This window comes from Zalophus californianus, chromosome 10, assembly GCF_009762305.2.
Source record: "Zalophus californianus isolate mZalCal1 chromosome 10, mZalCal1.pri.v2, whole genome shotgun sequence".
Classification (NCBI taxonomy): domain Eukaryota; kingdom Metazoa; phylum Chordata; class Mammalia; order Carnivora; family Otariidae; genus Zalophus; species Zalophus californianus.
In genome coordinates, this window is record NC_045604.1 from 28,064,966 (window position 1) to 28,089,453 (window position 24,488).

The window sequence follows — 24,488 nt, forward strand, 5'->3', positions numbered from 1 at the left end:
CTCAGGGTGTGGTTGTAAGTACACTGTAGAGTAAAAAGCACTACCCAAATGTAAAGTGTTGTTATAATCCCCCAAACTAAATATAATCTTTCTTACTAGTGAATACCATTGACAACATTTATCTCTCTCATGTGGCATGTATTTTATTCATGTATATGCCTTCCTATTCCCCTGTATGTCCTAGATGTATCCAACAAAAAGCATTTAATGAATGTGAATGCTTGTCCTGTGTCGGGCATCATGCAGAGACCTAGGAGTAAATGAAAAACCTAGAGTTCTCAGCCAAAATGATGAGTGTTACAACAGAGATAAGTATGAAGCGCTAGAGGGATACAGACGGGAGCAATTATCATGGGGTGGGGGAACAGTGAAGTGGTCCACTCCTTTTCACTTTTTTAATATAGGAAAACCTGAAGAAAGGCTTCTTCATCCTGGTAAATCCTATAGCTTGTAACAGAAATCACTCCATAAGGATTTGATGGTCAGAAATGAATTCTAAGGTGCAAATAAAAGTTCAGGGGTAGGAAAGCTCAGGGCATGTTTGGGGAAACCAAGCAATCTAGCTTGGCTAGTAGATGACACTGCCTATGGATAGCACTGGAAAGGTCAGCTGGAGATAGATTATGAAAAAACTTGAAGGTTTCAGAACTTGGGATTTATTCTACAGGCAAAGATGGGAGAGGGGAAGGTGGTCGTAGATGGCTTCTGGACAGGGGTGTAGTATACCCTAAGGGCGCTGTGAGTGTTTTACTCCAACAGCAATGTAGAGATGGGTTGCAGGGACCAGAGACCTGAGGCATGGGTACATATAACGAAGCAATTATAGTAGTTCAGGTAGCTCCCTCCCATTTTTCTAATACCTTGATAGTTAACAAAGTGATCTAGCACAGAGCAAGACCAAGTAGAAATACTTGAAAGCTTAAGACATGTAAGTCCTTAATAAATAATAAAAACATAAAAAAGATGAACATCTATAAATTTTGATAGGTACTACACTAGCATTTCCAGAGCAAGCTGTGCCTACTTAATAACAGAAGTTCAAGGCTCCATGAGTAAAAGATCATCTCCTATGCTATAAACTTAGTTGGTGCCTATCTTCTCTACAAAATCAACGGTCTCTAATTTCCTTTGGTGACATTCAATGAGCTGATACTAGTACTATTAGTACAAGCCAGTGAGGGTAGGACACATGTACTGTAAAAATCTTAGTTATCATTAACTTCCAATTACCCATGAGAGCTATTCTGTTGCAGGTGAACCGCTACTCAGTAAAACCCAGTATCTCTTTTCTCAGTGTTTGCCTGACTGTGTATCAAAACCTATGGCTGCTTCTACACCTTGTGGATCTGACCATGCCCAGCACCTCACTCGCACTGTTGGGTTTCCTGTCTTGCCATATAATAAACTTAAGAAGTGCCATATGAAGTATATATAATATTAATAACAGTCATAAAGGTAAATATGATTTTGTTCCTTCTTCAATCCCCACCTCAGGAATTGAAGGAGCTTCACATAATCAGAAGGAAAATGAAAAGATCTAGGGATTTTGTTCAGGGAATCAGGTGAACCTGAGAACTAAATGCAAATTTTCACCAGCTGGTTAAAGATACTTGAACAAATATGACTCTGCAAGATCTCACCTCCTCAGCCTCTTAGCATACTGAATTTTGGAATCTGGTCTCTACACCCTACCAAACTGAGGTCAGACAGTTGGCTCCTTTACACAAGAATTTCTGGGGGGCTCCTGGGTGGCTTAGTTGGTTGAGTGTCTGACTTTGATTTCCACTCGGGTCATGATCTCAGGGTTGTGGGATCAAGCTCCCATTAGAGCTCCACGCTCTGACTACTGTGGAGTCAGCTTGAGATTCTCTCCCTCTCCCCCACACGCCTGCTTGCAGGCACGCGCATGGGCACTCTCAATCAATCAATCAATCAATCAATCAATCTTTTTTTTAAAAGGAATTTTTTTGTGTGCCTTATCATATGGCTACATAGAAACCAATACACATATTCTAACCTAGCTCATAGCTTTTACAACCAAGTTTTCACTCAAAATTTGGTATCTTATCTTTGAAAACTAAAGTTAAAGAACTTAAAGCTCTTTTTGGAGCCCTCTGACACCTCCTAGCTCTGACAAGCAGTGATCTCCTTGCATTATGGAAACAGAGGACCTTTACTATGAATATCTTTACATTACCTGCTTCCTTCTCAGTTTCTGACTCAGAAGCTTCATCTTCATCTTCACCTTCCTCCTCCTCTGAGCTGGAGCTGCTAGACTCTTTGCTTTCTTCCTCCATTTCTTGGGACTTGGATACCTCTTCTTCATAAAGCATCTTCTCTTTACTAAATTAAAGATGACAATTTGAGTGTAACTCAGAAACGGCAAACTATTTAAGTTCACTGGCAATCAAGCATAAGGAGAACAAGTCTATAAACCCCTGTGTAGAAGCAATAACAGAAATACTTCAAATCCTTCTTTACATTCTTCTGAATCCTTGGGTTCTTGCAGACTAAGGTTCAGTATTTGACTTTGGAGTATGACTTAAGTAGATCTAGCCTGTTCAACACACAGGAAAAAGGAGGACTATGAATCTTGACGGTGATAAAGCAGGTAAATATTTTTAAAAAGTCATTTAACAAATGTTTCCTGAATGTTTATTACCTGCCAGGAATCATGCTAGGCCCTGGTACAGTGGTAAACAAAACACACATGGTCCCTGAGTTCACAGAACTTAGAGTTAGGGATGTAACTAGGACTAGGAACCTGTAAGCTGGGGGGAAAATGTTGTACACTGTCTCAATTAATTTCTGAATTTAAAACACATTCACCCGGGGCACCTGGGTGGCTCAGTTGGTTGAGCATCAGCCTTCGGCTCAGGTCGTGAAACCAGGGTCCTGGGATTGAGCCCACGTCCCCTGCATCAGGCTCCCTGCTCATCAAGGAGTCCGCTTCTCCCTCCCCTTCTGCCCCTCCCCCTGCTCATGCTCACACACTCTCTCAAATAAATAAAATCTTAAAAATAAATTAAAAAAAAAAACACGTTCACCCACCTCAGTGTCTCCCCCATATATCAATGCCACCTCTTTGCCCCTCAAACATCCCACACGTTTAAAGATCATTTGGCTTAAATCAAACACAGTTTCTTTCCTGTATAAATTCTCAAGCTATGTCATACACACATATGCACCCAAACACAGCAGAGCTCATCCCATTTCTCAAGCCCTGAACACCTTACTTCTTAAAAAGTCCACTCTGCAACTTGCTGTTCAGGTCTGACTCAATGAGCTTATTCCGTGTCTCTTTTTCGCTTCGAAGCTGGAAATTGAGAAAACAGAGAGGAAAGGGAAGAAGTTGACTATTAGTACAAATCAGCAGCAATGAGAAGAACTCAAAATGGTACTGTCATTCTGAAGAAAACGGGACCGATACCAAAAGGGAAGAAAGAACTGAGAAAAAGAGAAACGCATCAGTTGGGTCTCCTTACAAGATAATGACAAAGAAAAATCCTCATCCAAGGTAAGAAAAAAACCATGGTGTTAGAGCTTCAATAAAACTGCTCGTATGAAATATCCAAACCCAATCTTCAAAAAACCCTGGCTTCTAGTGGAGGCTGGCTGGCTCATTCAGAAGATCATGTGACTCTTGATGTGGGGGTTGTGACTTCAAGCCCCACGTTGGGTGTTGAGAGATTACTAAAAAAAATAAGTAAACCTAAAAAAAAAAAAAAGCCTAGCTTCCGATGGATTAAAAAAAAAGGGGAAGGAACTTTGAAAAAATTCTTTAAGACCACATACCGAATTAGGTTGGCATAGTTCTCAAGAAAAGAATGGTACCAAAGGGGAAATAAGTCCCTAGAATAAACTGTCTGGTATTTAGATAGATGCTCTAGACAAAATGAGTTTATATCCCTGGACCCAAAAGTTATGCAGGGAGCAAAGATAAGCACCATTCCCAGTGCAGAAATGTTATTTAGTGAAAATATTATTTATGTTCAAAAACCAAACCATGCTGGGTAAAGGATACATAGAAACTCTCTATTATTTTCACAACTTCTTCGTGGGTCTAAAAATTATTTCAGAATGAAAAGTTTAAAACACAACAAAAACCTAACTAAACAAAGCATACATCTTAGGAAGGCCAATGCTGTTAGATAATAGCCCCAGTACTGTGTGTAGTGAGTCCCAAGTTTTAGCCTAGATTCCACAGCTCACCAAAGAAAACAAGATGAACTGTAAGTTGTGTTTGTCTGAGCTTTATATATGCAATTGTCCCACTAAGCCTTGAAGTAACGGGGATCTTCACTCTACCAGTCCAGACGTGGTGCTAAACATGTGTGCGGTGAGATACGGTTGATCTGTCCCACCAGTGAACTCCATAGTTATTTTTTTCAGAACTGCTCTAAGTTTCTCTCCTTTGTCCTAAACTTGAGTTCACATGCCCTGAGCCACAATTCATGCAAAGAAAAACACAAAGGAAAGCTAGTGATTTTTTTCTGTCCCACTCTGTTCAGACAGCAGCCCTGATCATCAGTAGCTGATCTTTATTCTCCTTGTCCAAATTAATCATCCCACTTACAGACAGAAAAAGTGAATTATTCATTGTTTATCTGGATATTGGGTGGGTTTTTTCCTTCTGCAGTCTGTACATGGATATGATACTTAGGTCGTTCTCCTACATAGCACCAAGCAACAGAATGGTACGTGCAAGCAAACAATAAAAGATTTAAAATGAGAAGGGAGAGGAGGATTGAATTCTGGATATCTGATGAATCCTGAGTAAGTATGAATCACTGGCCAAGTACTGTCCAATACCAAAAGACAGGTTTAGTTTTGTGGTCTTGTTTGCTTTGTAAGAAAGAAATATATTCCTCCCTTTCATGAATTTACTTTAAATAAACATGTCCTTTCAGTAAATAAGAGGAGAAAAAAGTTATGAGGTGTCCTCTACCCTGGTACTCCCTATTTGGAAAAAACTCTGATTTGAATATACCACATTCATTTCCTAGAACTCCAGGGTAATAATTACTTTGTTGTTCTTGTCATTTTTTACTTTCAGCTACTTGAAGGCTATCTTATAATGAGTAAACTTCAACAACAATGGTTTCTGGGATATTTTCTAACAGACTGTTGCTAGTCCCTGAAGTGAACAATTATCATCTCTGGAATGTAGATATGTCCATTTCAGCTCTCAGGAGACATAACTAAAACAAGGTATGAGATACCTGCACTGTTATAAAAGCTTTTAAAAGCATTAGCCAAAGACTTACCACATTCTGCTTCTTCTGGAGCATCTCCAAGTGCTCCACCAGACCCTCATCAGCCACATCAAATGGTGTCTGGCCCTGGCAGAGAAAAGGGGGTACCATGATCAAAAGAAAATAGAAGTAGTGATTTTGTGACTTTATCAGAGAACTATTCAATACTCATTTTATGCCTTTGTTCCAGTGATGGCTGCTTCCCTAACTTATCTACTCTACATTATAATAATGCCTTCATCTATCACAGAGAAAACGTAACAAGAAACAGCATGTCTGTTGGGGAGCCTGGGTAGCTCAGTTGGTTAAGCGTCTGACTTAAGTCATAATCTCAGGGTCGTGAGATTGAGCCCCGCATGAGGCTCTGTGCGTGGAACCTACTTAAGATTCTGTACTACCTACCCCCCTTACCCACTCACACACTCTTCCTCTAAAACAAAGCAAAACATATCAAGTCCTTTAAATACATGTTTTTATATTTAATAAAACAGTATTGAGGAAATCACCACATTATCTCTAATGCTTACTGCCTCTTGGCATATAATCAATTGAAATCTCTACTTCTACCTGTTCTAAAATGGTCTTAATTGTTATAATAAATTCAATAAGGGGTTTTTCTTAAAAGCCTCAGAAGGGGGTCCAGGCACATGTGCACTAAAGATTAAGTCACAGCAGTTATCTCCCTTCAAGAGGGTATCTCTTTTAGGAAATATCAGCACAATTCAGGACCATAACCCATAAACTGGGGATGAAAGCTGGGTTCAGGAGAGATGTGAAGCAGATAAGAACATCTACTAAATAAAAAGCCATGTCTCTGGATTCCTAAAAAAAAAAAAACTAGTTTTAGGGACAGGAGTTCTAGGGCCTCTAAAGTTGCTTGAAGTGAGGCTGAATAACTATTTTCAGCCAGACTCAAGGATCTTTGTCATTATAATGTTTTTTTAATGACTGGATGAGAGTAGAATTCAGCTATCAAAAGTCTTCGAATTAAAAATAAAGTAAAATAAAATCTTTCATACTTCACCATAAACAGCAACCTTAGGATTTCCCAGTGCTCATTTTTCCCAAGGGCAAATATCTTTTTTTCCTATTTATTTTAGGGGTTTCAACATAAATAGAATCAGAATGCTGATCAGTAGAGTTTTATTTTACATAGCAAACATCTCTGTGTTGATAATGGGGCCACGGGGAAGGAGGAGGGTGCAGAGAACAGAGCCATAGTTACCTGTGATGTAATATTTCCCCAGACAGTAAGCCTGGCCATTTAACTGAGACTTTAAGCCTTTTGTTCTAGAGACCCAGACACCAATTTCACTGCCCTTTTAGAGGGTCAGGCATACTAACCAGTTTGTTCCTGATATCCATGTCACAGAGTGCTTCTGCCAGGATGGAGCAAGCCTCCTTCACTCCCCAGTGTGCAGCAGCATGGAGGGGAGTCCAGCCATCGTAATCCTGAACATTGAGTTCATAGCCAGCCTGGATTAAAAGTCTAAGAAGAAAACCCCAAATAAGACACCTATACCCTCTAAATTACAGTTTTCTGCCAAATAAACTATCACCTAATTGATATTCACTTTGGCCCTGAACCACCAGGAAACTGTGATTACTTCTGTCCTCTAAGGCACAGCTCGGGCTTCACGGTTCCTACACTGAGAACCTATCACAGAGAGCAGTTATCAACCCGCTCTGAAAGGTCAGAGTGTATTTCCTAGGTACATCCATGTGACACCACACAAGAGGAGTATTTAGAAAGGTGTATCCCTTTGAGATTCACCAAAGCCTGATTAAATTTGCCAAACCACACAACTCTGTTACAAGGTGTGTTTTCCATTTCCTAGTGCGGGTAGGAAAGAACATATAAAATGAGAACTCCCATCAACAGTGTAAGAGGGTCCCGTTTCTCCACATCCTTGCCAACACTTGTTGTTTCCTGCCTTGTTAATTTTTGCCATTCTAACTGGTGTAAGGTGGTATCTCAATGTGGTTTTGATCTGAATTTCCCTGATGGCTAATGATGTTGAACATTTTCACCCAATGTTCATAGCACCAATGTCCACAATAGCCAAACTGTGGAAGGGCCAAGATGCCCTTCAACAGATGAATGGATAAAGAAGATGTCGTTCATATATACGATGGAATATTACTCAGCCATCAGAAAGGATGAATACCCACCATTTGCATCGACATGGATGGAACTGGAGGGGATTATGCTAAGTGAAATAAGTCAAGCAGAGAAAGACAATTATCATATGGTTTCACTCATATGTGGAATGTAAGCAATAGCAAGGAGGACAATAGGGGAAGGAAGGGAAAATTGAAGTGGGGGAATCAGAGAGGGACTAACCATGAGAGACTCTGGACTCCAGGAAACAAACTGAGGGTTTTGGGGTGGGGGGAGATGGGGTAGCCAGGTGATGGGGATTAAAGAGGGCATGTGTTGTGATTAGCACTGGGTGTTATATGCAACTAATGAATCACTGAACACTACATCTGAAACTCATGATGTACTGTATGGTGGCGAACTGAACATGAAAGAAAGAAAAAGGAAGAAAGGAAGAAAGGAGAAAGAAAAAGAACTCACTCACTCACTCAATACTCTTCAGGGCACTTTACTTACGAACTTTCTAGTTGATCTTTCCAGGATCCCATATGTTTACTGTAGACTCTCAAACTTCCAACTCTGCGAAGTATTTGCAGGGACTTCTTGCTAACTACAAAGCTATAATCTGTGTGCATGGAGGAAGAAAGGTATGACTCCTGAGGCCCCAAACTGCACTGGCCTGATTGAGGTTACCCATATCATGGGCCTCCAGACACCTTCTAAGAAGTGAGCGGAATATGAATGTCACTCTCAGGCAAAACAGTATACTAACATACTGCCACACCTATTAGATACCCCATATTCGGTGGAGTATGAAGCACTGGAAGAATCTGGCAACAACCATGCACATGAAGCTATTAGCTGCCCATGTATTTGGGAGAGCCTGTCAACAGTAAGCACCAGAAGCTACCTAAAGCATGTATGGATGTAAGAAAAAATGGAACAGGTAGAGCAGTAGAATCCAAATCCCTCATATCAGTTTAACTCTCCTACTCTAACTGGACACTGCACACTCAAGATCTGTACCCTTAATCTAAAGAGCCCAAAGAAATTCTCTATGTCCAAAAAGGACCAAAATGATCACAAGTGTGTCCTGTATTACACATCACCAGAGGAGAAGACTGTAGGGATAGTAATGATAAATCACAGCACTAGAGGAGATCATGTAAGGTCATCTCCTAAGCTAGTGTACCTGAACTGTTTCTTATCATACATGTCAGCGAGAAACTCACGTGACAGTAGGAGGGTGGGAGACCATCTATGGATTAATATCAGCAAAAGAGAAGAAAAGACTGAATAATCAGAGAGGAAAACAATAAAGAAAGAAACATATCATAGCTGAAAATCTAATTCATCCCCTGCTTCCAAAACCCAGCTCATCTTCTCCCAGTTTACCAAACTCCTGACTGATGTAAACGGACAATACCTGAGGACCTCAGAGTAGCCCTTGGCAGCAGCCACATGGAGGGCTGTGGCCCCTGAGCGAGGCTGCCTTACATCCTCTAGTTTCCCGCTGTTGAGCCACTGGCGGGCATCCTGTAACATCTGTTGTTCCTCTTCTTTTCGTGACTGCTCTAGATCAACTCCTGCAGAAACCAGAGAGCCAGCATTACTCAAGGCCCATTTAAATCTGACAGGATATTTTCCTTAGATTCCAAACACATCATAAATAAAACTGCAAATAACAGTTTAGTCATCAAGTTGGGTATTCATCAAATGTACTCTTTATTTAGAAGAGCAATGACATTTATACACATACTAGTAGTTTTACCAGGGTTAAATCATCATTTTAAATACTGTGTGATGGCAGATCCATTAAAGGAACACGCTTAAAATTGTTTTCAATTTTAAAGAACAAAAAGACCAAACTGGACATTATTTTTGTATTATAGTATTTGTACAATGCTATACACTTCAAAGACCTTTTACATGTTACACCATTTTAGTTTCCCAACAATCCTTTGAGGTAAATATAATAGATATCACTATCACCATTTAACAGACGAGGAAATAAACATAGAAAGGTTAGGCGCCTCGCTCAAGGCCATAAAACACATTACAGCTGTAACTAGAACTCTGGCATCCTAGGTCCCTGTCTATTGTTTGTTCCCACTTACTACTCCATAAGATTGGTACAAAAAAAATCTTGGTTTCAGGTATGATATACTTTAAAAAAATAATCTACCTCTAATGTTCACTTCCATATGTAGGGAAATATACTGACCTGAAGCTATATAATCTAGAGCAGCTGAGTAGGTCATGTGCAGTTAAAACTTCCAAGGGAATGTAGCTTTTGTTTTGCTTTAAAACATTATAGAGGAATTCCAAAAAGTTCCTCCCTTTAGCCAGCAACTGTCCAACATCTGTGCCACTGGGCTGGGGTGGGGCATTCCCTCTTATATAAAATAATGACATGATCAATTCACAGAAATTAGTTGCATTTCTATACGCCAACGAGACAGAAGAAAGAGAAATTAAGGAGTCGATCCCATTTATAATTGCACCCAAAACCGTAAGATATCTAGGAATAAACCTAACCAAAGAGGCAAAGGATCTATACTCAGAAAACTATAGAATACCCATGAAAGAAATAGAGGAGGACACAAAAAAATGGAAAAACGTTCCATGCTCATGGATTGGAAGAACAAATATTGTTAAAATGTCAATGCTACCTAGAGCAATCTACACATTCAATGCAATCCCTATCAAAATACCTTCAACTTTTTCACAGCACTGGAACAAATAATCCTAAAATTTGTATGGAACCAGAAAAGACCCCGAATAACCAAAGGAATGTTGAAAAAGAAAACCAAAGCTGGTGGCATCACAATTCTGGACTTCAAGCTCTATTACAAAGCTGTAATCATCAAGACAGTACGGTACTGACACAAAAACAGACATACAGATCAATGGAACAGAATAGCGAACCCAGAAATAGATCCTCAACTCTACCATCAACTAATCTTCAACAAAGGACAAAAGAATATACATTGAAAAAAAGACACTCTCTTCAACAAATGGTGTTGGGAAAATTGGACAGCCACATGTAGAAGAATGAAACTGGACCATTTCCTTACACCATACACAAAAATATACTCAAAATGGTTGAAAGACCTAAATGTGAGACAGGAATCCATCAAATTCCTTGAGAACACAGGCAGCAACCTCTTTGACCTCGGTTGTAGCAACTTCTTGCTAGACACGTCTCCAAAGGCAAGGGAAGCAAGGGCAAAAATGAACTATTGGGACTTCATCAAGATACACAGCTTTTGTTGATGTAATGTATGGTGATTAACGTAACAATAAAAAAATTAAAAAAAAAAGATACATAGCTTTTGCACAGCAAAGGAAACAGTCAATAAAACCAAAAGACAACCAACAGAATAGGAGAAGATATTTGCAAATGACATATCAGATAAAGGGTTAGTATCCAAAATCTATAAAGAACTTATCAAACTCAACACCCAAAGAACAAATAATCCAATCAAGAAATGGGCAGAAGGCATGAACAGACATTTCTGCAAAAAAGATAACCAAATGGCCAACAGACATATGAAAAAGTGCTCAACATCACTCGGCATTAGGGAAATACAAAAATCAAAACCACAATGAGATACCACCGCACACCAGTCAGAATGGCTAAAATTAACAAATCAGGAAATGACAGACATTGGCGAGGATGCAAAGAAAAGGGAACCCTCCTACACTGTTGGTGGGAATGCAAGCTGGTGTAGCCACTCTGGAAAAACAGTACGGAGGTTCCTCAAAAAGTTGAAAATAGAGCTACCCTATGACCCAGCAATTGCACTACTGAGTATTTACCCCAAAGATACAAATGTAGTGATCTGGAGGGGCACCTGCACCCCAATGTTTATAGCAGCAATGTCCACAACAGTGAAACTATGGAAAGAGCCCAGATGTCCATCAACAGATGAATGGATAAAGATATGGAATGGAATATTACGCAGCCACCACAAAAATGAAATCTTGCCATTTGCAATGATATGGATGGAACTAGAAGGTATTATGCTAAGTGAAATAAGTCTATCAGAGAAAGACAATTATCATATGATCTCAGTGATATGTGGAATTTGAGAAACAAGGCAGAGAATCATAGGGGAAGAGGGGAAAAAATGAAACAAGATGAAACCAGAGAGGGAGACAAACCATAAGAGACTCTTAATCTTAGGAAATAAACTGAGGGTTGCTGGAGGGGAGGGGGGGGTGAGGGGATGGGGTAACTGGGTGATGGACACTGAGGAGGGTATGTGTTGTAATGAGCACTGGATATTATAGAAGACTAATGAGTCACAGACCTGCACCTCTGAAACAAATAATACATTATATGTTAATTAAAAAAATACCCCAAAAAATGACATGTCCCAAATACAAACATAGCCATCCAAAGAGTTCTATACTCATGAGCAGGCTTTATCTGTGCTTGGTCTACCCCCTTCCAACTCACTTCCTAAATGAAAACCTGTGAGCTACCTAAGGATTATCTGTCTGATTTGGGGAGACTGATGGGGTGAAAGGGTAAGCAATTTATTTCTTTTTTTTTTCCAGAGTCACTGAGATACAATAGACATATAACACTGTCTACGTTAAATTTGTACATGTTGATTTGATACTTATATATGCAAAATGATCACTACAATAAAGTTAGTTAAGAACAGTATCACCTCACATAATTATCATTTCTTTTTTGTGCTGGAAACATTTAAAATCGCTTAGTAACTTTCAAGTTCATAATACAGTATTGTTAATTACAGTTACCATGCTGTACATTAGATCCACAGAACTTATTTTATAACCGGAAGTTTGTACCCTTTGACCAATATCTCCCCATTCATCCCCACCCCTAGCCCCTGGAAACCACCATTCTACTCTCTGATCATATAATATTTGTTTCTTTCTCTGTCTGACTTATTTCACTTAGCATAATGCCCTCAAGGCCCACCCACATTGTTGTACATAGCAATATTTCCTTCTTTCTCATGGCTGAATAATATTCCATTATATATATATATATAAAACATCTTTATCCATTCATCCATAGACTGACACTTAGGTTGCTTCCACATTTTGGCTATTGTGAATAATGCTGCATTGAAAAGAGGAGTACAGATATCTCTTTGAGATCCTTTTTTTTTTTAAGATTCATTTATTTTAGGGGAGGAGGGGCAGAGGGAGAGGGAATCCTCAAGCAGACTCCCCGCTGAGCAAGGAACCTGACGTGGGGCTCAGTCTCAGGACCCTGAGATCATGACCTGAGCCAAAATCAAGAGTCAGCTGCATAACTGACTGAGCCACCTAGATGCCCTTCTCTTGAGATTTTACTTTCATTTTCTTTGGATATATACCCTGAAGTGGGACTACTGGGTCATATGATAGTACTATTTTTAATTTTTTAAGGAAATTCCATGCAGTTTTCCATAGTTGCTATACCAATTTACATTCACACCACCTGTGTACAAGGGTTCCCTTTTCTCCACAGCCTTGCCAACACTTAGTATTTCTTGTCTTTTTGATGATAGCCATTTGAACAGGTGTGAGGTGGTATCTCACAGTGGTTTTGATTTGTTTCCCTGATGATTAGTGATGCTGAACATCTTCACATAAACCTGTTTGTACATCTTCTTTGAAAAAATGTCCATCCAGTTCTTCTGCCCATTTTGTTTGTTTTTGCTGTTGAGTTGTATGAGTTCCTTATGTATTTATCAGATATATGATTTGCAGATATTTTTTCCCCATTCTGTAGGATGTCTTCATTTTGTTCATTGTTTCTTTTGCTGTGCAGAAACTCCTTAGTTTGACGTCGTCCTGCTTATTTATTTTCGCCTTTGTTGCTTGAGCTTTTTGTGTCATATCCCAAAAATTATTGTCAAGACCAATGTAAAGGAGGTTTTCCCCCATGTTTTCTTCTGGGAGTTTTATAGCTTCAAGTCATATGCATTGGTTTTAACTCCATTTTGAGTTAATTTCTGTGAGTGTTATAAGATAGGGGTCCCATTTCATTTTTCTGCATGGGATTATGCAGTTTTCCTGACACCATTTATTGAAGAGACTATCCCTTCCCTAATGAGTCCTCTTGGCTCTCTTGTTCAAGTATTAGTTAACTATGTATGTGAGGGTTTATTTTTGGGCTCTCCATTCTGTTCCATTGGTCTGTGTGTCTATTTTTATGCCAATACCACACTGCTTTGATTACTATAGCTTAGTATATAGTTTTGGAATCAGGAAGTGTGATGCCTCCAGCTTTGTTCTTTTTCAGGATTACTTTGGCAATTTGGGGTCTTTTGTGGTTCCATACAAACTTTAGGATTGTTTTTTTCTATTTCCATGAAAAATGCCTCTGAAATTTTGATAGGGATTACATTGAATCTATAGCTGGCTTTGGACATTTTAACAATATTAATTCTTTCAATCCATGGCTGGATTTCCATTTATATATGTCTTCTTCAATTTCTTTCTTTTCAGATCTTTCACTTCCTTGGTTAAATTTATTCCTAACCAATTTATTGTTTTTGGTGCTAAGAGTTTTTTGGTAGTCTTCAGAATTTTCTATACATGAGATCATAATCATCTGCACACAAAGAAAATTTTAGTTCTTCCTTTCTGATTTACATGCCTTGTATTTCTTTTTCTTGCTTGACTACTCTGGCTAGGACTTCTAGTAATATGTTGAATAGAAGTGGTGAGAGTGGGCACCCTTGCTTGTTCCTGATCATAAAGGAAAAGTTTTCAACCTTTCACCATTGAGTATGATGTTAACCATGGGCTTGTCATATATGGCCTTTATTATGTTGAAATAATTCCTTCTATATCCAATTTGTTCAGAAGTTTTACCATGAAAGGTTGTTGTATTTTATCAGATGCTTTTTCTGAATCTGTTGAGATGATAATTTTTACCCTTCATTCTATTAATGTTGTGTATCATATTTATTGATTTATGTATGTTGAACCACCCTTGCATCTCAGAGATAAACCCCACTTGATCACAGTGTATGATCTTTCTGTTGTGCTGCTGAATTTGGTTTGCTAATATTTTGTTGAGAATTTTTGCATCTATATTCAGCAGGGATATTGGCCTATACTTTCCTTTTCTTGTACTGTCCTTATCTGGCTTTGGTATCAGGGTAATGCTGGCCTCATAAAATGAGTTTGGGAGTGTTCCCTCCTCTTCACTTTTTTTGAAACAATTTGAGAAGGATTGGTATTAATTCTTCTTTAAATGTTTGGTAGAATTAACCTAAGAAATCATCTGGTCCTGGGCTTTTCTTATTGTTTGATGACTGATTCAATCTCCTTATTTGTTATCAGTCTGTTCAGATTTTCTGTTTCTTCCTGATTCAGTCTTGGTAGGTTGCAAATTTCTAGAAATTTATCTATTTCGTCTAGGTTAACCATAGTTGTTCATAGTGGTCTTTTATCATGCTTTGTATTTCTGTGGTATCAGCTGTAATGCCTCTTCTTTCATTTGGTTTTATTTCAGTCTTCTCTTTTCTTCTTAGTCTAACTTAAGGTTTGTCAATTTTTTTTAAAGACTTTATTTATTTATTTGACAGAGAAAGAGACAGTGACAGCAGGAACACAAGCAGGGGAGTAGGAGGGAGAAGCAGGCTTCCTGTCAAATAGGGAGCCCAATGCGAGACTCGATCCCAGGACCCTGGGATCATGACCTGAGCCGAAGGCAGACACTTAACAACGGAGCCACCCACGCACCCGAGGTTTGTCAATTTTATTTATCTTTCAAAAAACAGCTCTTAGTTTCATTTATCTTTTCTATTTTTTTTTCTGGTCTCTGTTTCATTTATTTCTGCTCTGATCTTTATTATTTCCATCCTTCTGCTAACTTGGGCTTAGTTTATTCCTTTTTCTAGTTCTCTGAAATGTAAAGGTGAGTTGTTTATTTGAGATATTTCTTTTTTCCTAATGTAAGCATTTGTCACTATAAACTTCCCTCTAAGATCTGCTTTTGCTGCATTCCATAAGTTTTAGCATGCTGTGTTTCCATTTTCGTGTTTTTCAAGATATTTTTAAATTCTGGGCACCTGGGTGGCTCAGTTGGTTAAGCGACTGCCTTCGGCTCGGGTCATGATCCTGGGGTCCTGGGATCGAGTCCCACATCGGGCTCCCTGCTCAGCAGGGAGTCTGCTTCTCCCTCTGACCCTCTTCGCTCTCGTGCTCTCTATCTCTCATTCTCTCTCTCAAAATAAAAAAATAAAATCTTTAAAAAAAAAAGATATTTTTAAATTCTTCTTTTGATTTCTTCTTTGACCCACTGGGTGTTTAGTAGCACATTGTTTAATCTCTACATATTTGTGAGTTTGAGTTTTCCAGTCCAGTTTTCCTCCTCTTATTGATGGAATGTTCTGTATATGTCTATTAGGTCCACAGGGTCTACAGTATAGTTCAAGTCCAATGTTTCCTTGTTGGTTTTCTGTTCAGATGATCTATCCATTGTTGAAAGTGGGGTACTGACGTCCCCTTCTATTATTGTATCATTGTCTATTTTTCCCTTCAGATCTGTCAGTATTTGTTTAATATATTTAGGTGTTCAAAAGTTGGGTGCATATTAATTTATGACTGTTATATCCTCTTGAAACTGAAAGGGATATCTGATTTAGAATATACCAGAATTCCACACAAAGAGAGAACAGTGCTAAATTGTTAAGCATACATTTGAATACCTCTTGTTCCTTAATTGAACAGAGCATATTCCTTAATTAAAGAGCATATTCCTTAATTGAAGAGTCAGAAATCCAAATAGAAAAGTTGGTTGCTTGGGGCGCCTGAGTGGCTCAGTCAGTTGAGTGTCTGGTTCATGATTTAGGTTCAGGTCATGATCTCATGGGTCACTCCCTGCACTCAGCGGGCAGTCTGCTTGAGATTTTCTCCCTCTGCCCTCCACCTTCTCTCTCTCAAATAAATAAATCTTTTTTTTTTTTTAAAGAAAAGTTGGTTTCAGGATGCCTGGGTGGCTCAGTCGTTAAGTGTCTGCCTTCGGCTCAGGTCATGATCCTGGAGTCCTGGGATCGAGTCCCACATCAGGCTCCTTGCTCAGTGAGGAGCCTGCTTCTCCCTCTCCCTCTACTGCTCCCCCTGCTTGTGCTCTCTCTCTCTCTGACAAATATACAAATAAAAATCTTTAAAGAAAAGTTGGTTTCTTAAATCAAAGCTATTATAAAAACCGTTTGTTTAAAAAAAAAGTTTTTGTAAATAGTGATGCCAATCTTAGCATAAGGCTGAGTGGGACTGAACGGTAAACTAAGTATAAAATTCTTTAATTCAAAGAGCACAAAAATTATACATGGGAAGGCAGTAAAAACAAGTATTAACTGCCCCAGAACATCATTATTTTAAGGTATTGGCATACTTTCCATAAAAAGCCAGATATCAAATATTTTCCACTTTGTGAGCCATTCGGTGTGTTCAACTCTGCTGTGGTAAGTGCAAACGCAGCTTTTGGTAATATGTGAACAAATGGATGCGGCCAGGACTGGCCTGCCTGTTCTAAAGGATCACATCAGGAAAGGCCACTGGAACTTAAATCTTTTGGAATGAAATGCAGATTGTGGGTAAGCTAATTTAACAGAAAGAGTAAACATCACAACAAACCATGTCCACAAAGTTTTTTGATGGTTCTAGCAAACTTCCTAAAACCTGTCCTCCCTGCCATCTGACTATTTGCAATATTTTTTTATTAAAAGAACACAGAAACTTCAGGAAAATCCTGACTTATTCTCTGATATGGATTTTTCTGAAAATTAAAATTAAGTATTTGTAGAGTTTATTCTTCTAAATAACAAACTGCAGAATAATTTTCATGGTCAGTATGGTTAAGGATCATTTCAGAGGTTTTATAATAAATACTTTTACCAGCACCACTTTCAGCTCTCATCAAGAGAAAAGATACAAAGTCACCAGCAGAATTTGCCCAATACTCAAATTTACACTGTATATCATCCTTTCTTTAGACTTTATAATGTGTAGCCAAATCCAGTACCATGTACACACAGTGAGAAACTTCATGCTCCTCATCAGTCTGATTTGTATTATCAAAGAATGCTCAGGTCACTCCCAACTATACAAAGGGTATACCGGATACGACAAAAACAAGGAATGACCAGTCCACCCTTTTGACATTAGGGCTATTCTTGTGTGAGTTATTAAGAGAATACATGATGTTGGTGATTGATGACTAATGCTGTGGAGACAGATCTAATCCTCTCTTATCATATGATAATGAAAAATTCTATACAGCAAAAGGATAGAAAGTGGCAATGTTTGAAAGTCTCTCCTGGTCCCCTGAAATCGCTTAGGTTACCTTGCTTCTTCACTTGCTCCAGAAGAAGATCCTTCATGGCAGGCTCTTCTGCAAGGTCAGAGGGGACTTCACCTTCACTATTCACAATACCCACACTGGCTCCATGGTTAATGAAATACCTGTGTAGACAAGATCCAGGATCTACATTATCTCTGTCAGCCTAATAATAATTTATACTTGTGCATATGGTCTTCAATACAGAGCAAGGCCACTGTTTTGGGGTTTTAAATGTGGTCTCAGATAACATGTTCCATTATTAATTTCTAACTCCATTAGCCTTCAATAATTAGGACTGGAAGCTTCTCTATTTCGTGACAAGCAATACCAACAAACAGGATTTCTTTCACACTCATATTCTTTTTTTTTTTTAAAGATTTTATTTATTTATTTGACAGAGAGAGACACAGCAAGAGAGGGAACACAAGCAGGGGGAGTGGGAGAGGGAGAAGAAGCAGGCTCCCCACCTAGCAGGGAGCCCGATGTGAGGCTTGATCCCAGGACCCTGGGATCATGACCTGAGCCGAAGGCAGACGTTTAACAACTGAGCTACCCAGGCGCCCCTCACACTCATATTCCTAACTTCCACCCTCTCACTCCCATTGGATAGCAAGAGATTTTCTAAATACCATTAGGAAGACATGCAGCCATAAAAACTCACCCACCCTCCCTGAGATCCAAACACAGATTCCCAAAAGGATTTATACACTTGTAATATTGTCAGTAAGAGCCCTCAGAAGATATGTAAGGAAGTAATTCTCACAAAAACTTTCTCAATGCCTCATTAGAGTATATTAAGTAGTGCTGGGTATGAAAACAGAAAAGTAATGAAATAAAATATGCATTAATCTGCCTAAATTATGCCTCCACAAAACTCTCCCTTCAACCAGCCATCTACGTGAAACCTTCTACACTAAATACAAAACTCAATTCTAAAGAAGAAAGGTCTGATCATTTTAATACCTTAAATGTATCCTTTTTGATTTTCAAAGTGCTTTCACATAAAATTACATAATGTGTCAGGCAATTTTAAGAAGTAGACAATATGGGCAGTACTACCTCCACAAGAAATTGAGGCTCATACATGTTATTTTCCTGAAATCATAGAAGTGGCAACTGACAGAAGTGGTGGCCCCAGCCTCCCATCTTCAAGTCTAGCTCATCTGTTCACTAGATCAAGTTGCTTTTGGGCCAATGAGAATCCCAGTAATGCTAGGAACTCTAACAAATACTCAGAGTATTTAAAGGGGGAAAGAACTCTGGAAAACAGTATGGAGGTTCCTCAAAAAGTTGAAAATAGAACTACCCTACGACCCAGCAATTGCACTACTGGGTATTTACCCCTAAGACACAAATGTAGTGATCTGAAGGAGCACCTGCACCCCAATGTTTATAGCAGCAATGTCCACAGTAGTCAAACTATGGAAAGAGCCCAGATGTCCATCAACAGATGAACGGATAAAGAAGACATAGTGTGTGTGTACACACACACACACACACACAATGGAATATTACGCAGCCATCACAAAAATGTAATCTTGCCATTTGCAATGATGTGGATGGAACTACAAGGTATTATGTTAAGTGAAATAAGTCAATCAGAGAAAGACAATTATCATATGATCTCACTGATATGTGAAATTTGAGAAACAAGGCAGAGGATCATAGGGGAAGAAAGGAAAAAATGAAACAAGATGAAACCAGAGAGGGAAACAAACCATAAGAGGTTCAATCTCAGGAAACAGGGTTGCTGGAGTGGAGGGGGGTGGGAGGGATGGGGTAACTGGGTGATGGACACTGGAGAGGGTATGTGCTATGGTTAGCACTGTGAATTGTGTAGGACTGATTAATCACAGACCTGTACCCCTGAAACAAATAGTACATTATATGTTAATAAAAAAATAAATAAAAAATAAAGGGGGAAAGAAAACTATTTAAATCAGCTTCAACAAGTCAGTGACCATTTATTGGTCCCCTACTATGTTTAAGGTACCACATTTTAGATATTGTAGATTTTTTTTAAATATATTTTTTAAAAATTTTACTTATTTATTTGACAGAGAGAGACACAGCAAGAGAGAGGGACCACAAGCAGGGGGAGTGGGAGAGGGAGAAGCAGGCCTCCCACAGAGCAGGGAGCCCAATGTGGGGCTCGATCCCAGGACCCCGGGATCATGACCTGAGCCAAAGGCAGACGCTTAATGACTGAGCCACCCACGTGCCCCAGATATTGTAGATTTTCAAAAGATAATCAAAATATGGTCACTATATTCAAAAAGTTGGCAAAGAGAAAGAATCAACAGAGACTATATTAAAATCATGTTTGTGCTTTCTCAGTGCCTAGTACCTGGTATAACAGAGCCTCAATAAATGTGAATTTCTGGATCAGCTGCACATATATAAAGTGTAAAAGCATTCGCAAGTCATCTAATTTTCAGCTGTCCCTGTCCTTCCCTCACAGTCTCAGAGGAAGAAACTTTCTTCCAATTCAAAGGTTAATTCTCTATATCTACTTTCTTAGTTCTATCAAGTACCAGTCCTCTGTTCATCAATTACTCCTTCATTTCCACATATTCAATATCTTCTCTCTTCTGGTTCCTCAACGTCAGGCCAAAGAAACATTCAGTTACACCTCCCCCACCCTGAAAAGTCAAAATGGAAATAATCTACACAGTAAGCACTCAATGAATGCTTTTTGGGTTGACCTGTACCCTATATTCTAATCACATTGAACTACTAAATGTTCTCAAACATATCCCACTCTCACTCAGCAATCTTCCACAGCTCAGTAGTTTCCTCCAACTGGATGAAACACCCTCCCATCTCCTTTCCCTTCTAGAAACTCCATTTTCAATGTCCATTTAAAATGCTTTTGCCTTCATGCAGCCTTTGCTTGTTCTCACCAAATGAATCCTCTGTCTCCTTCCTTTAATTCCACCCTCCCCCCGCTGCCTTCCACAGCACTAATTCTGGACCTCTGCCAAGACACTATTGATGCAACCACCCAATTAGGCTGAAAGCTACTTGAGGGCAAGAACTGTGTCTTTCTCACTGTTATTGCTGTAACATTCTGACATCATCTCTTTTCTCTCGGCACTACATAAATAGTACCTGAAATAAATGAAACATCTTACCCACTCTGCTCTGACATCTATTCCTTCCCTTCCTGGATCGGGCACAATGTCACTTGGGTATACAGGCCCCTGCTTTTCCCTTTTCTGACATGTTCTTATGCTCAGGATCAAGAAGACTCATTTCTAGAAGGCAATCTGGCTCATCATGAATCAGAGATTACTGTTAAGCAAGGCTACCTTTCTAGACCATTTTTAGGAAAAAAAGAAGTAAAAACCTGTTTAGTTTCCCACTTTTACCTGAACAAGAATAAATATCATTCTATAAAGTAATATTTACTTTACTCCTGAGAATCTTTATAGTTACCTAAAGGCTCAGAAATACCCATTATCTCAATAAATATGCCCCTCAGAAAATAAAGCCCTTCTATTTTTCCTAACTCATGACTGATATAAAGTATTTTCACTACTATCTAAAGGAGGAAGAAAGAAAATTTAATGTGTTTAAAAACTCAGAATAAATTAGCATCCCAATAAACTATAAATTCAAACTAAATGCTGTACCCTTGGGTCAACCCGCTGCTTCTAAGTTAAACACTTATTGGTAATAAAAATATAAAACATCCAGCTTACTAACAATAAGCCTGAACTCAAATTAAAATGAGAAAAATAATAGCCTCTTTTTTAAAAGTATATCATACTGAGTTCAAATATGAGACAAAAAGGTAATGGAACATGAAACAGAGTGCATTTCAATTTTTTTTTTTTAAAGATTTTATTTATTTGAGAGAGCAAGAGAGAGTGAGAGAGAGAGCATGAGCTGGGGGAGGGGTGGGCAGAGGGAGAGGGATAAGCAGACTCCCTGCTGAGCAGTGAGCCTGACACGGGGCTTGATCCCAGGACCCCAGGATCATAACCTGAGCCGAAGGCGGACACTTAACCAATTGAACCACCCAGGCGCCCCTTAGATTCTTCCTAGAAAGCTAGTTTGCCTTTTGTTTGTTTCCATTCCCTTGACATTTAGAATTCCTATGATTCAGAGCATAAGAGTGTAAAAATTTAAGATCTTTAAGATAAAAAAAAAAAAGACAAAATGACCAAGGGCTAATCCTATCTAAAACACTGTTCATAGGACCTAAGGTAAAGCAACCGAAATGATAACATAAAACAGTGGGGTTCTTTTCCATTGTACAGAAAGTATCACAAATAAGTAAATAATGACAAGGTCAAAACCTGTCTAATAATGATATGCATAATGAAAGATAAATTAAAGAAGGCCATCCCTACCACCACCCCACCTATGCAATAGATTCTAGTCTAGATCATCACTCTCCTGGTCAGACTTTCATATGTCTAATGAGTAATAATTTATATAAGGAAACAGTAACTCTTACTGATTCCTTTCACTCAAGGTACTATTTATTTGGGCAGGAGATTGTTAAATTTTGAACTTGTTTCCAAAGGAATTGTGTTCATCCAGAAAGACGAATTAAAGAAATCACTGTAAAAAAGCATTTACAATCATTCTCTGCACTCAGCTTCACAAAAAGAGGAAAAAAAGAGACTCCACGGACAATGCCAACACAAGTGATCCTAATTCCAAGCATGGGCTCTGCTGGTTACCTTCCAAAGGGTAAAAAGTGAAATTCTTGAGTGTAATGAGATCTGGTAACTCAAAAATCACAAACAAGCCATCTGAACAAATAATGACATACAAAAAATGAGGTGCTAACATGTTCTATAACTGTTTCTTAGATAAATTTTTAAAGTAAAAATCAAAATCTATGAGGAAGCCACCGTAAGTCTTAGACTGGAGAATGTTGGCATTAGTGGTGAGGCTGAGAATCAGAGCCTTTCCTAGGAGATTCTAAAAAGAGGGCAGTCTGAGGGTTGAAGACGTGACTGATTTTTACTAAATTAGAACACGGAGAAGGACTGAGACTAAAGAAAACTGCATTGTTCGTTTCTGTTGGCTTTGGGGCCAATCCCGTTGTCCACTTTTTAGAACAAGCAGCCCAGTCAAACACCAGCGTTGCTGCATAGCGCTTCTCTGGTCGGAGTCCCCCTTTGTTTAACTTCTCCCACTGAGCATCTCTGGCTCAAAAGCAAAACAGAGACACAGGCTCTCCCCCAGGAAACCTGGGCAAATCAGATTGTGTAGGAAGCCATTCCCAGGCCTCACACAGCTGCCAACATAATCCTCCCTGCTGCTTGCTAGATAAGAGAAATGTAATAGAGCTCTAATTATATGGAAAGGGGCCTTAAAACAAGCATCTGATTTTCAAAGGATCACAGAATATCATGATTTGATTCAGTGAATTTACCTTATCAACCTAAATCTACTCTCATCTAGAATACACTCGATTGTCTCATTTTAAAGATATTTCAACTGCTAAGCCCTCCTTCCTATTTAAAAAACAAACAAACAAACAAACAAACCGGGGTACCTGGGTGGCTCAGTTGGTTAAGCGACTGCCTTTGGCTCAGGTCATGATCCCAGGGTCCTGGGATCGAGCCCCACATCGGGCTCCCTGCTCCGCGGGAAGCCTGCTTCTCCCTCTCCCACTCCCCCTGCTTGTGTCCCCTCTCTCACTGTCTCTCTCTCTCTCTGTCAATTAAATAAATAAATAAAATATTAAAAAACAAACAAACCAACCAACCTTCAGAGGTGCCTGGCTGGCTCAGTTGGTTAAGTGTCTGACTCTTGATTTCTGCTCAGGTCATGATCTCAGGCTCATGAGATCAAACCTCCCCCTGCCCCAATAGGCTCTGCAAATCAGCAAATCCGCTTGAGATTCTCTCCCTCTGTCCCTCCCCGAACTCACATGCACATGCACGCTCTCTTTCTCTCGAAAATAAATAAACCTTAAAAAAATAAATAAATAACCTTCAAGGGTGCCCAGCTAGCTCAATTGGTGGAGCATGTGACTCTTGATCTCTGGGTTGTGAGATTAAACCCCACGATGGACATAGAGATTACTTAAAAATACTGCATGGTTCAGCTGGTTAAGTGGCCAGAACTTGATTTCAGCTCAGGTCATGATCTCAGTGTCATGAGACTGAGCCCCACATCGGGCTCCATGCTCAGTATGGAGTCTGCTTGAGATTCTCTCTACCTCTGCCTCTGCCCCTCCCCCTACTTGCATGTGCACTCTCTCTCTCAAAATAAGTGAAATCTTAAAAAAAATTAAATTTTCAAAATAAATAAATAAGTAATATAAAAATAAAAATAACCTGGGGTGCCTGGGTGGCTCAGTTGGTTAAGCGGCTGCCTTTGGCTCAGGTCATGATCCCAGGGTCCTGGGATCGAGCCCTGTATCAGACTCCCTGCTTGGCGGAGAGCCTGCTTCTCGCTCTACCTCTGTCTGCCGCTCTGCCTACTTGTGCTCTCTATTTCTGTTAAATAAATAAATAAAAATCTTTTAAAAAAATAAATAAATAAAAATAACCTTCATTCCTTCACTCAACATTTATTTAGTACCTCTTATATACCAGACATGATGTGGCCAGGATTCTCTGCCCAAGGCAGGGGCAACTAGCTGTGATGGAGGTCAGGAGCTACTTATGTGTCTTAATAAACATACCCATTCAACTAATGTGGAGAATACATGCCAATCCCTACCCTTCCTTTGCTCCATGTTTAGGCTCATTCTTCTGCTATTAACTATATGGGTATTGTGATCAGTATGCCAGGCCTTCTCTACCTTCATTTGTACTAAGCACTGATTTTTTTT

At 39.2% G+C, this 24,488-nt stretch overlaps 1 protein-coding gene across 9 annotated transcripts in view; it reads right to left on the bottom strand.

The window, feature by feature from the left end:
* Nucleotides 1-24,488, bottom strand: part of PPP1R12B (protein phosphatase 1 regulatory subunit 12B) — a 216,497-nt gene that overhangs the window by 136,165 nt on the left and 55,844 nt on the right. For all 9 annotated transcript variants that reach the window (XM_027609982.2, XM_027609978.2, XM_027609977.2 and 6 more), the window contains exons 3-8: nt 17,687-17,805; nt 8,783-8,942; nt 6,600-6,744; nt 5,268-5,342; nt 3,237-3,316; nt 2,198-2,343 (exon numbers count right to left, since the gene is read on the bottom strand). In XM_027609982.2, coding sequence (XP_027465783.2) covers nt 2,198-2,343; nt 3,237-3,316; nt 5,268-5,342; nt 6,600-6,744; nt 8,783-8,942; nt 17,687-17,805 — 725 coding nt within the window. The remainder of the gene's footprint in view (nt 1-2,197; nt 2,344-3,236; nt 3,317-5,267; nt 5,343-6,599; nt 6,745-8,782; nt 8,943-17,686; nt 17,806-24,488) is intronic.